This window comes from Eriocheir sinensis, chromosome 57 (assembly GCF_024679095.1).
Source record: "Eriocheir sinensis breed Jianghai 21 chromosome 57, ASM2467909v1, whole genome shotgun sequence".
NCBI lineage: Eukaryota > Metazoa > Arthropoda > Malacostraca > Decapoda > Varunidae > Eriocheir > Eriocheir sinensis.
Genome location: NC_066565.1, coordinates 5,366,572 through 5,378,798, shown reverse-complemented (window position 1 = coordinate 5,378,798; position 12,227 = coordinate 5,366,572). Strand labels below are relative to the sequence as shown.

Here is a 12,227-nt window from a genome sequence, read left to right as displayed (position 1 = left end):
CGAAATGTGAAACACGAAACTATATATTCATACTGTCTCGAAAAGCAGGGAAATCATAACTCATAACTCATCAATAATCACTCAATAATAATCAATGTGATAATATTAACACAATATCATTAGTACAAAATGAAATTGATTTATAAGGAGAGCTTGTAATACGGGCAGATAATGTAAGAGTAATAGTTATATAATAAAGAATGGACCATAAAAATTGATTAAGCTGAGGACACACTCTGACAGATGATACATGGACTTAATAATTATAATTGAGAAGAATATGCTTTTAATATTGTTTAAAGGAATGTATTGAATTTAGAGCTTTAATATTATTAGGAATAGAATTCCAGGTTTTAGGTCCTGAATAAGAAAGTGAGTGTTGACCATGAAGAAGGGCTTATGAGACGGAAGGGACAAGCCCGATTGCAATATGGTGAAAAGGAAGTCTGGGAAGGAGAGCGTAATATCGGCAGAGTCCCCAAATTTCACTCCGCTTGGAGAATCGAACTTGTTATATTAGAGAATGTGCTAACCACTGCACCACGAAGCCCTCCATCACGTTTTGAATGATGGATGACTGCCGAAATGTGAAAGACGAAGCTACCCAATTCATACTGTCTCGAAAAGCAGGGAAATCACTCACTCACTCACTCACTCAATCAATCACTCAATACCAAGGCCCCTCAATGTCCTATATGTAACGTATGGCAAGATCCTCTGGTCAAAATGAAGTCGAGGAAGGGAGAGCTTGTAATACGGGCAGAGAATGTCTTGGAGAGAACTTGTTATATGATAAAGAATGGACCATGAAGAAGGGCTTATGAGGGAAGGGAGAGCTTGCAATATGGTCAAAGGGAAGTCTGGGAAGGGAGAGCTTGTAATATGGGCAGAGAATGTCTTGGAGAGAATTTGTTATATTAGAGAATGGACCATGAAGAAGAGCTTATGAGGGAAGGGAGAGCTTGCAATATGGTCAAAAGGAAGTCTGGGAAGGGAGAGCTTGTAATATGGGCAGAGAATGGCTTGGAGAGAACTTGTTATATGATAGAGAATGGACCATGAAGAAGGGCTTATGAGGGAAGGGAGAGCTTGCAATATGGAATACAACATTTAACAGCTGGCATGTACTATTGGCTAATCACGCACATTAAACTTAAACAGATTTCACATATTAATCCGTTGCGCCTTATTATTCGCATTTCAGCATGGCTCGGTCCTTTTACTTACCGTAGCTTTCTCTTTTCTCTGAATATTCTCCCCTACCTCTTCCTTCTTCTAAAAGCGTTTAAGTCATAGGAAGGAAGGGGGAAACAAGAGGTGGGCAAGTGCGGTACTCAGTGCGGTAGTGCAGTAGTACCGCATCACAAAAAAAGTACCGCACTACCACAAATTTTCTGAAAACACCGCACTACCGCGGACCACACTGAAAAATCCTGTGGTACTTTTTTGCGGTACTTTGAAAACTATCGAAGACGACATTTGCAGCGCGGCGTGATGCTCACAGAATTTTTTTTTTTTTTTTTTTTTTTTTTACAGTGAATCGGACTCAATCAGTCAGTCGGTATCAGTCATCAGAATCAGTGATTCAGTCATTCTGACTTTTCAGTTATTGTTCAAAATTAAATACTAAACAGACAGACTAAACTACTACACTGCCAGTCATCTTTAACCCGCGCGGTCCCGGCCATTACAACCCCAGACCCGTCCGTGGTGCCGGACGATTGTTCATTGTACTATTTTAAGCATGTTCCCTTTGTTTGGGTAGCCTGAAGTATTTTTTTTATTTTGACTACCGCTACCGCAGTACCGCACACCGCGTACCGCACTGGAACAGAAAAAAAATGGGACCGCACTACCGCAACCTCACTACTCCGGAAAAAGTACCGCACTACCGCAACCGCACTACTGATTTTTCAGTACCGCGCCCACCTCTGGAGGAAACGCTGACGAACTGAGGCTGTCCTGGAGTTTGCCAATGAAGGAATGAAAGAACAAACTGACTCTTGCATTAGGAGGTTGGCAAGCTAAATCACACAGAAATCACGAAGCCCCTCTCCTAAAAGTGTTTAAGTCATAAGAAGGAGGAAACACAGACGAAGTGAAGTGAGTTTGCCAATGAAAGGAATGAAAGAATAAACTAACTCTTGCATTAGGAGGTTGGCAGGCTAAATCACACAGAAATCACAAAACCCCCTCTCCTAAAAGCGTTTAAGTCGTAGGAAGGGGGAAAATAGAAGAAGTGAGGCTGTCCTGGAGTTTGCCAATGAATGAAAGAATAAACTAACTCTTGCATTAGGAGGTTGGCAAGCTAAATCACACAGAAATCACGAAACCCCCTCTCCTAAAAGTGTTTAAGCCATAGGAAGGATGAAACACCAACGAAGTGAAGTTGTCCTGAAGTTTGACAATGAAGGAATGAAAGAACAAACAGGATCTTGAATTAGGAGGTTGGCAAGCTAAATCACACAGAAACCACAAAACCCCTCTCCTAAAAGCGTTTAAGTCATAGAGTTCACAGAAACCACAAAACCCCTCTCCTAAAAGCGTTTAAGTCATAGGAAGGAGGAAATTAAACCCGGACGAAGTGAGGCTGTCCTGGAGTTTGCCAATGAAGGAATGAAAAAACAAACAAGATCTTGCATTAGGAGGTTGGCAAGCTAAATCACAAAAACCACAAAACCCCCTCTCCTAAAAGTGTTTAAGTCGTAGGAAGGGGGAACCACAGACGAAGTGATGTTGTCCTGAAGTTTGACAATAGAGGGAATGAAAAAACAAACAAGATCTTGCATTAGAAGGTTGGCAAGCTAAATCACAAAAATCACAAAACCCCTCTCCTAAAAGCGTTTAAGTCATAGGAAGGATGAAACACAGACGAAGTGAAAGAATAAACAAACTCTTGCATTAGGAAGTTGGCTGAATAGGAATGCGCGAGGCCGCGAGTGATGAAGGCAATTTAGAAGAGCGGTTGGCAAGTAAGCAGCAATAAACGGTATAAAAAGAATCAACAAAAGGAGCGTACGTAGGAGCGTGGCAGGAGACAGTTAAGCAGTTACAGAAAATGGGAATTGGGAAAACGTCATGAATGTTAAGGGCAAACAACGTTAATCTTTTTGTTCCATCTTGTATAGTCTTTCCATCGTTGCGCTATGCCTCAGTGATGACTTTGTGTTTGTGAGTTAATAATAGAAATGAGGGGGCGTCTCTCTCTCTCTCTCTCTCTCTCTCTCTCTCTCTCTCTCTCTCTCTCTCTCTCTCTCTCTCTCTCTCTCTCTCTCTCTCTCTCTCCAGCAACAAGTACCTCCCTCTCTCTCTCTCTCTCTCTCCCTCTTGCGACCCCTGGCAGCTGTAATCGACCCTACCATAATTATACCACTTTGTAGCCTAATCATTCCTTCTTTCTTCCCTTCTTCCTTCATTCCTTCTTAATCTACTACCTCCCATTTCTTTCTTCCTTCCTTCCTTCATTCTTATTATGTTCTTCCTTCCTCCCTTTCTTCCTTATCCACTATACTTCCCATCTTCCTTCCTTCCTTCTTTCATCCTTATTATGTCTTCCTTCCTTCATCCCTTTCTTCCTTCTTTCATCCTTATTATCTCCTTCCTTCCTTATCCATTTCTTCCCATCTTCCTTCCTTCCTTCTTTCATCCTTATTATGTCTCCTTCCTTCTTCCCTTTCTTCCTTCCTTCCTTCTTTCATCCTTATTATCTCCTTCCTTCCTTATCCATTTCTTCCCATCTCCCTTCCTTCCTTCCTAATCTAGTACCTGCCTCCTATTTCTTCCTTCCTTCCTTCCTTATCCACTATACTTCCCATCTTCCTTCCTTCCTTCTTTCATCCTTATTATGCCCTTCCTTCATTCATTCTTTCTTCCTTCCTAATCTAGTACCTGCCTCCCATTTCTTCCTTCCTTCCTTCTTTCATTCTTATTATCTCCTTCCTTATCCACTACCTTCCCATCTTCCTTCCTTCCTTCTTTCATTCTTATTATCTCCTTCCTTATCCACTACCTTCCCATCTTCCTTCCTTCCTTCTTTCATCCTTATTGTCCTTCCTTCCTTCACTATCCTCTACCTTCCATCTCCTTCCTTCCTTCTTTCATCCTTATTGTCCTTCCTTCCTTCACTATCCTCTACCTTCCATCTCCTTCCTTCCTTCCTTCACTATCCTTTACCTTCCATCTTCCTTCCTTTCTTTTTTTTCTTATGTCTTTTCTTTTGTAATTTCTCCCGTTTTCTATTACTTGTTTCCTTCTTTTTCTTTCCTTTATCTCATGTTTTCCTTTCCTTCCTTCCCATCTCTTATAAATTTCTTCCTTAACACCTACATGCTTTTTTTTCCTTCCTTCTCTTTCCTTAATCACGTTTTCCTTCATTTTTTCCTTTCCTTTCCTTCCTTCCCATCTCTTATAAATTTCTTCCTTAACACCTACATGCATTTTTTTCCTTCCTTTTCTTTCCATAATCACGTTTCCCTTCATTTTTTCCTTTCCTTTCCTTCCTTCCCATCTCTTATAAATTTCTTCCTTAACACCTACATGCTTTTTTTTCCTTCATTCTTTCCTTTATCTCGTTTTCCTTCATTTTTTCCTTTCCTTTCCTTCCTTTCCAACTTATATAAATTTCTTCCTTAACACCTACATGCTTTTTTTTCCTTCATTCTTTCCTTTATCACGTTTTCCTTCATTTTTTCCTTTCCTTTCCTTCCTTCCCAACTCTTATAAATTTCTTCCTTAACACCTACATGCATTTTTTTCCTTCCTTCTCTTTCCTTTATCTCGTTTTCCTTCATTTTTCCTTTGCTTTCCTTCCTTTCCAACTTATATAAATTTCTTCCTTAACACCTACATGCATTTTTTTCCTTCCTTCTCTTTCCTTAATCTCGTTTTCCTTCATTTTTTCCTTTCCTTTCCTTCCTTCCCATCTCTTATAAATTTCTTCCTTAACACCTACATGCTTTTTTTTCCTTCATTCTTTCCTTTATCACGTTTTCCTTCCTTCATTACATCCTTCCTTTCTTTAATTCACTCCACTATCCACTACCTACAAATGGATGAACAGTGAGTATGACCCTGCTACAGATGGTACAAATGGATGAACAGTAAGTATGAACCTGCTACAGATGGTACAAATGGATGAACAGTAAGTATGAACCTGCTACAGATGGTACAAATGGATGAACAGTAAGTATGAACCTGCTACAGATGGTACAAATGGATGAACAGTATGAACCTGCTACAGATGGTACAAATGGATGAACAGTGAGTATGAACCTGCTACAGATGGTACAAATGGATGAACAGTATGAACCTGCTACAGATGGTACAAATGGATGAACAGTATGAACCTGCTACAGATGGTACAAATGGATGAACAGTGAGTATGAACCTGCTCCAGATGGTACAAATGGATGAACAGTATGAACCTGCTACAGATGGTACAAATGGATGAACAGTGAGTATGAACCTGCTCCAGATGGTACAAATGGATGAACAGTATGAACCTGCTACAGATGGTACAAATGGATGAACAGTGAGTATGAACCTGCTCCAGATGGTACAAATGGATGAACAGTATGAACCTGCTACAGATGGTACAAATGGATGAATAGTGAGTATGAACCTGCTACAGATGGTACAAATGGATGAACAGTGAGTATGAACCTGCTACAGATGGTACAAATGGATGAATAGTGAGTATGAACCTGCTACAGATGGTACAAATGGATGAACAGTGAGTATGAACCTGCTACAGATGGTACAAATGGATGAACAGTGAATAGCTGGCTTTTTTTTTACACTTTTTGTTGTCCTTGAGCTGTCTCTGGTATAAAAAAAAAAAGAATAGTAGAAAATGATGGGAGGAAATAGTACTCTGTTTAGGTCAGTTGGTGTATTGGGTCATAATAGTAAAAAATAGTGGTACAAAATAGTTTCACGAGTTATCAAATGGTGTGAGTAGTTTGTTCAGTATAAAAATATTAACATCTGCTGTTGGGTTTTTCACGAATATTTTCTCGTTAAAATTACAAGATCTTTCACAATAGCTCTGAGACATAATAATAATAATAATAATAATAATAATAATAATAATAATAATAATAATAATAATAATAAACAATAGAGAAACCATGGCTGGAACACTAAATAAATCAAACTTTCTAACAAACTATGAGAAATTACAAGATCTTTCACAACAGTTCTGAGACATAATAATAATAATAATAATAATAATAATAATAATAATAATAATAATAATAATAATAATAATAAACAATAAAGAGACCATGGCTGGAACACTAAATAAATCAAACTTTCTACCAAACTATAAGAAATTACCCTAAAAACACTTCCATTTGCTGCTCATGAATCTTAATATAATTTGTGCCAACAGAAATGTCAACAATCTTTTTTTTTCCTTTTTAGTTTAATGGAATGAATGAATGAATGCTAACACACACACACACACACACACACACACACACACACACACACACAGAAAAACCCTAATCATCATCATCAGAAATCATCCCATTTTTAGGAAGGGGTGACGGAGAGGAGGCATCCCTCACACCACTCCCTTCCCCCTCCTCCATATCACACACCCCACTCCTCTCCCCCCCACTCCCACTACTCCCACTCCCCTGTTCCATGGCACACACCCCACTCCCTTCTCCCCCTTCCATGCTGCTCCCCTGGCCCTCCTCTGCCCTAGCCCTCTGCTGATCCTCCTCCTGGGGCTTGAAGAAGGAGCTGATGCCTTTCTGCCACTCAGGGACCGGCTGCGGCTTGTAAGAGTTCCCGCCGCCGTACCTGATGAGTGGGAGAAGGGGAGACACGGCGTTAGGAGGCTGAGAGAAGAGCTGGACATTCTCTTTGGTAATCTTCTATTCACTAATCTAAATAAGGGTATTGTGGAGAAAGTGGAGGAACCAGGAACAGCACTGAGATGAGAAAAGTATAAAGGTGTATCACACGGAGATTTTCTGGCGTCTTTTATTGGCATCTAGCCGCTAGTACCGGTGGCAAGGAGCGCTCTTCCTATCACACACGCAACGGATGTTTTCGGCCTCGGCACAGATCAAAACAAGCTGGATGCTAAACATATATCGAGTATATATAAAAAAATATGATTTACCAGGCGTTACAGGTCCCATGTTGAGATACTCCTTCAAAGCTTCAGCTAATTTCTTGAAAACTTCTCTCTACATATTTCTCTTGGAATAGTTTTCATCCCTGGTGTCCCACAGACACTTGTTTTCCTGATAGAGCTCACAGAGGGTGGCAAGAGCATCCTTGGACCAAATAATTTGCTCCATGGCTAGACAATGCCCACACAACAGCTGAAAGTGTAAACAAAGACGCCAGCACTGGCTTCAAGATGACGATCATTGGCGTCTCGTGATTGGCGGCGTCTAGCCACCAATACTGGCGTCAAGATGCCCGTATTGGCGGCAAGATGCCAGTAAAGTTGCCCGTGTGATAGCACCTTAAGGAAAACTAAAAAATTATATTCAAATATATAAACATTCTACTATTCACTTATCTAAATACAGGTAATGTGGGGAAAGTCGAGGAACCTGGAACAGCACTGAGATGAGAAGAGCATAAGGAAAACTAAAACATTCTATTCAAATATATAAAAAAAAAGGGGAGGAGCAGTATTAAGATATTGGTAAAAAAAACATCTAGACATTCTATTCAATAATCTATAAAAATGTAGAGAAACAACATTAAGATAAGAATGGCTCTTTCTGTTTGCATATATTTTTGCCCTTGAGCTGCTTCCTTTACTGTAACACAAAAGAAAAAAGGAAAAAAAGACATCTCATCTCATCATCTGACATCATCCTTATCTAGGTCAATAAGACGACAAAAAAACAATTCTCACGTATTGTCATGTATCATATGTGCCTGAAATACTTATTTACTCATGGAAGTAAATATATATATCTGCTATCTTGCCTAGAAATGAGTAAAAAAATTATAAAATACACCACACATTGTGACCGTGTACTCACCACAGGAAAACCTGGAACCCGACTACAACATAAACAAATCCTTGTAAAGCTAGGACGTGATTGGCCAAACATCCAGCATGTTGGAAACAAAGGGCCAATGACAGGGCTTGATGTATGACACATAGCCTCAAACATAAACAAACTGTGTGTCATAAAATGAGCGCGATATTTGAAGAGTGCCATGATCGTGGCGTGACGGAGTCTAACGTAAAAGCCACGATCGTGCCTGACGGGGTATAAGGGTTAATGGTCCTAACATGCATTTACAAACTATTAATGTGTGGTGCGGTACCACAAGGGATGCAGCTGCTAACAAAAAGAAAGAGCTGTGGGAGCTTGTCCTGTCAGGGAGGGGGCAGGATATCAAATCAATGTCCCTGTCAAAAGGAAGGGGGGGGGAGCATGCAAAACCTTTCAGTAGGATATGAATGAATTTTCTAGTTTAAGAGAAATTTTCCCAGCCAGAAACTTATTTCCCACAAGGTCCCCAAGCTACAAGGCTACAGGGAGGGAGAGCGACAAGAGTGCGGAGGTGTTCGTCCTAAGGAATAAAAAAATAATAATAACAAAATAAAAATAAAATAAACAAATAAATAATTGTGGGTTCAAAAGAAAGTTAATATACACATTAATGAAGACATACAGATAAATAAACAATATAAAATTATTTAGGTAACTGGAAATATGGCCTGTGATTAAAATATATCACTGGAACTTAGTAATAACATACAATTATTATCAGCTTCACACAAGTCTGTTAACTCGTTCATGTGGACACAAAACACTGTCATAAAGAATAATATATTAAATGTTGCCAGTGGGACTTTTCTATTTCTTATTTTTCCAGCCCTTAACCCATCCGCTGTGATTGGCACGGATTTGACCTTCACTGGTAGCCTGGTAACACACATTCCCAGGTCTTTCTCTGCCTCTGTGGTGGATAGTGGAGTGTTTCCCATGTGGTATTGGTGTGCTGGATATCCCTTCACTGGTAGCCTGGTAACATACACTCTCAGGGCTTTCTCTGCCTCTGTGGTGGATAGTGGAGTGTTTCCCATGTGGTATTGGTATGCTGGATTTCCCCTCCCAAGGTACATGACTTTACATTTTTCTTCATTGAATTGAAGCAGCCACTTTTTGTTCCATTCCTGTAGCTTGGTGAGGTCTGACTCTAGGAAATCCACAGTCAACCCGGTAGCAGCGACGGGCCAAATTTGTGGCTTTACCATGTACCAGCGATGGGCCAAATTTGTGCCATGATTTAAACCCCCTAAAATAGATGATACATAAACTGATCACAAATGCTTTGATATATATTATGAAATGGTTTGTGTGAGTGATGATTTTTTTCTCATTTTTCTCGCTTAGAGGGACCATTACGAAACATGATCCCCGCACCTACCGGGTTAAAGGGTTAATTTAGACTATGTGTGGTGTGGCAGTCTTGTGGGTCAGAGCGTCAAGCCACGGGAATGAGAAAGAGTGAGGCGGTTAGAGCCCCGTCTTAAGCCCCGAGGCACAACCCAAAAACAGCCACTCTAAATGAACACGTGTGAAAGCTGTCAAGAGAGAAGGACTGCTTTTTTCCTTTAAATACAAAATCTGGATACTTACTTTGAGCCTTTAGAAGGAGTGGTGGAGGAGGAGGAGGTGGAGGAGGAAGAGGAGCCACCAGAGGAAGAAGAGCTGAACACCTTCCTTGGTGCCTTTGCGGCCGCCACCTTCACTGTCCCCTCGGCTCGTGTGCGCACCATGACCCTGTGTGTGCGGGTTAGGTTAGTCTACAGCTGATGAAAATGGTCTACATAACACTGTGGTATGATTTTGGTCTAAGGGCTGTATTACAAGACAAATTCGAGAAGTTTCGGGTTCCTATAGAGTTCAGGATGAATAATTCTGTAGGGACCAGAAACTTCTTGGATTTGACTTGTAATATGGTCCCAAGACATCCTCCAGCCAGACAGTTCTTACCTGTCTCATAGCAAAGATCTTGTCACATATACTTAGGTAATAATAATCGTCACCCTCATAAAATAATCACCTAAGTCATTTTTAGCGATTTCCAGGTTTTTGTCTACATAAATTTTTCAACATGACGCCCATTTTTGTATAGTTGCCTTCGTCATTCAGGGTTAGGTTAGGTTAGGTTAGGGAAAGGGGAAAATAAGCAATTTGTGAAAGAAAGTTACCAGATTAATTCAGAATGTATCAAACCTCTTGCTGTATTGAATATGACCAGTAAGATTTTTGCATAGCAGGCTTATTTTTCACTGCACTCTTTCTGTTGCCCTTGAGCCGTCTCCTTTGCTGTAAAAAAATAATAAATAAATAAATAAATAAAAAAAATATGGGACAGGCTGAGATGAGGCACCCTTTATGAGCACTGACTCCCACGCATCTATACCTATCACTAAAGGCAAGTGTAGGGCCGTCAAGGAGGGACATCCTAGCCTAACACCCAGAGCTTTACATGGCAGGAGTTTGCATGGTAGTGGATTTACATGGCAGGAGTTTGCATGGTAGTGGATTTACATGGCAGGAGTTTACATGGCAGTGGATTTACATGGCAGGAGTTTGCATGGTAGTGGATTTACATGGCAGGAGTTTACATGGCAGTGGATTTACATGGCAGGAGTTTACATGGCAGTGGATTTACATGGCAGGGAATGACATGGCAGGGAATGACATGGCTGTATAATGGTAAATAAGTTTGATGAGGTGAATAAAGATGATCTCTTCTCTACTACGAGAACGCAGGGGCTGAGAGGACACGGAAAGAAACTTAATAAAGGAACCTGTTTGAGTGACTTAAGTAAGTTTTCCACATAGAAGTGTTAACACACGGAACAGCTTGCAGGAAGAGGTGGTGGAGGCGAGCATGCAGTGTCCACCAAACGAGGGAAAGGCTGGATGAATGTAGATATGGAGACAGGACTATAAGAGCTTACCTCGGGCCATTAGACTACAAATAGGTAAATGAAACACAAAATCTATCTTCAACGTAAATCACAAAACCAAAAAACAAAGCCGTAGCAGCCAGACCCCACAAAAAGGCGATGGGAAGGCGTACGTGCTCTCCTCCCCGGCACACCTGTATAGTTACCTGGCGTGTATATTATAAGAGGTGCAGGTGAGGCTCAGGGCAGGACAGGAGAGCTCCTTCCTCCTCCTCTAAGGCTGGATTTGGCGCGCTCGGGGCCTGCGCGTTGGCCAGTCTCACTCTCGGGAGGTCCAGTTGATTGGTTGATTGATTGGTTAATTTGTTGCTTTCTTGGAAGACAGTATACATGAACTGTGACTTTGTTGACTCCTTAAAACCATCCTTAGCAATAATATTTTTTTGTACAGAGGTGGCAGCTTGTTCCATTCGATGAAAACATATTATCTTTCATCTGCATTTCCTCCTGCCAATAACTTGACCTCTTTAATTACTGCCTGGGGGTTGGGATGGCATGCTCCTCCCTTCTCCTTTGTTGTTTTACTTGTAACGATAAACGGTTAAGATTCGTTTTAGGTCCGTGCCAGTATCTCATTATCTACCTTATGAAACATCAGTATCTCTTCATATATCTTTTCTACAAACCTTCAACAGTCATGGAAACGCTTTGAAAATCCAATTCAAGGACTTTTTTTTTACTCTTGAAAATAGGGGATAATGTTTACGAAAGCGCGTCGCCTCCTCTGCTGGCCGCGGCGACGCTGCAGCCGGTGTTGCGAGAAATACCTCCTCGCTGAAATAAGTCACATATACATGAGGGGGGGGGTCCAGGGGGGGCGTAGTTAGAAGGGGGGTGGAGGGGGGCGCAGCCCCCCCGTTAGTAGGTCGTAAAGTTCGGTTGGAGAAGCCCTCTGCAAGCTATTTTACGGCTGCGGCGGCTGCAGCGTCGCCGCGGCCAGCAGAGGAGGCGACGCGCTTTCGTAAACATTATCCCCTATTTGCAAGAGTAAAAAAAAAGTCCTTGAATTGGATTTTCAAAGCGTTTCCATGACTGTTGAAGGTTTGTAGAAAAGATATATGAAGAGATAGTGATGTTTCATAAAGTAGATTATGAGATACTGGCACGGACCTAATACGAATCTTTACCCAATAAACTATCAATCGATCAATCTCCTTCAAGAGGAGAGTATCAAGACACCTCTCCACTTTCTTTACTACTCTCTTTTATAGGAGCAGCAATTAGCAGGCTTTTATTTTATTTTCTTATTTTA

The 12,227-nt window shown here is 40.9% G+C and overlaps 1 protein-coding gene across 2 annotated transcripts in view; it reads right to left on the bottom strand.

Moving 5' to 3' along the window:
• Positions 1-5,875: 5,875 nt before the first annotated feature.
• LOC126984710 (putative protein TPRXL) overlaps positions 5,876-12,227 on the bottom strand; it is a 63,190-nt gene continuing 56,838 nt past the window's right edge. For both annotated transcript variants that reach the window (XM_050838660.1, XM_050838663.1), the window contains exon 4: positions 5,876-6,810. In XM_050838660.1, coding sequence (XP_050694617.1) covers positions 6,504-6,810 — 307 coding nt within the window. In that variant the 3' untranslated portion in view covers positions 5,876-6,503. The remainder of the gene's footprint in view (positions 6,811-12,227) is intronic.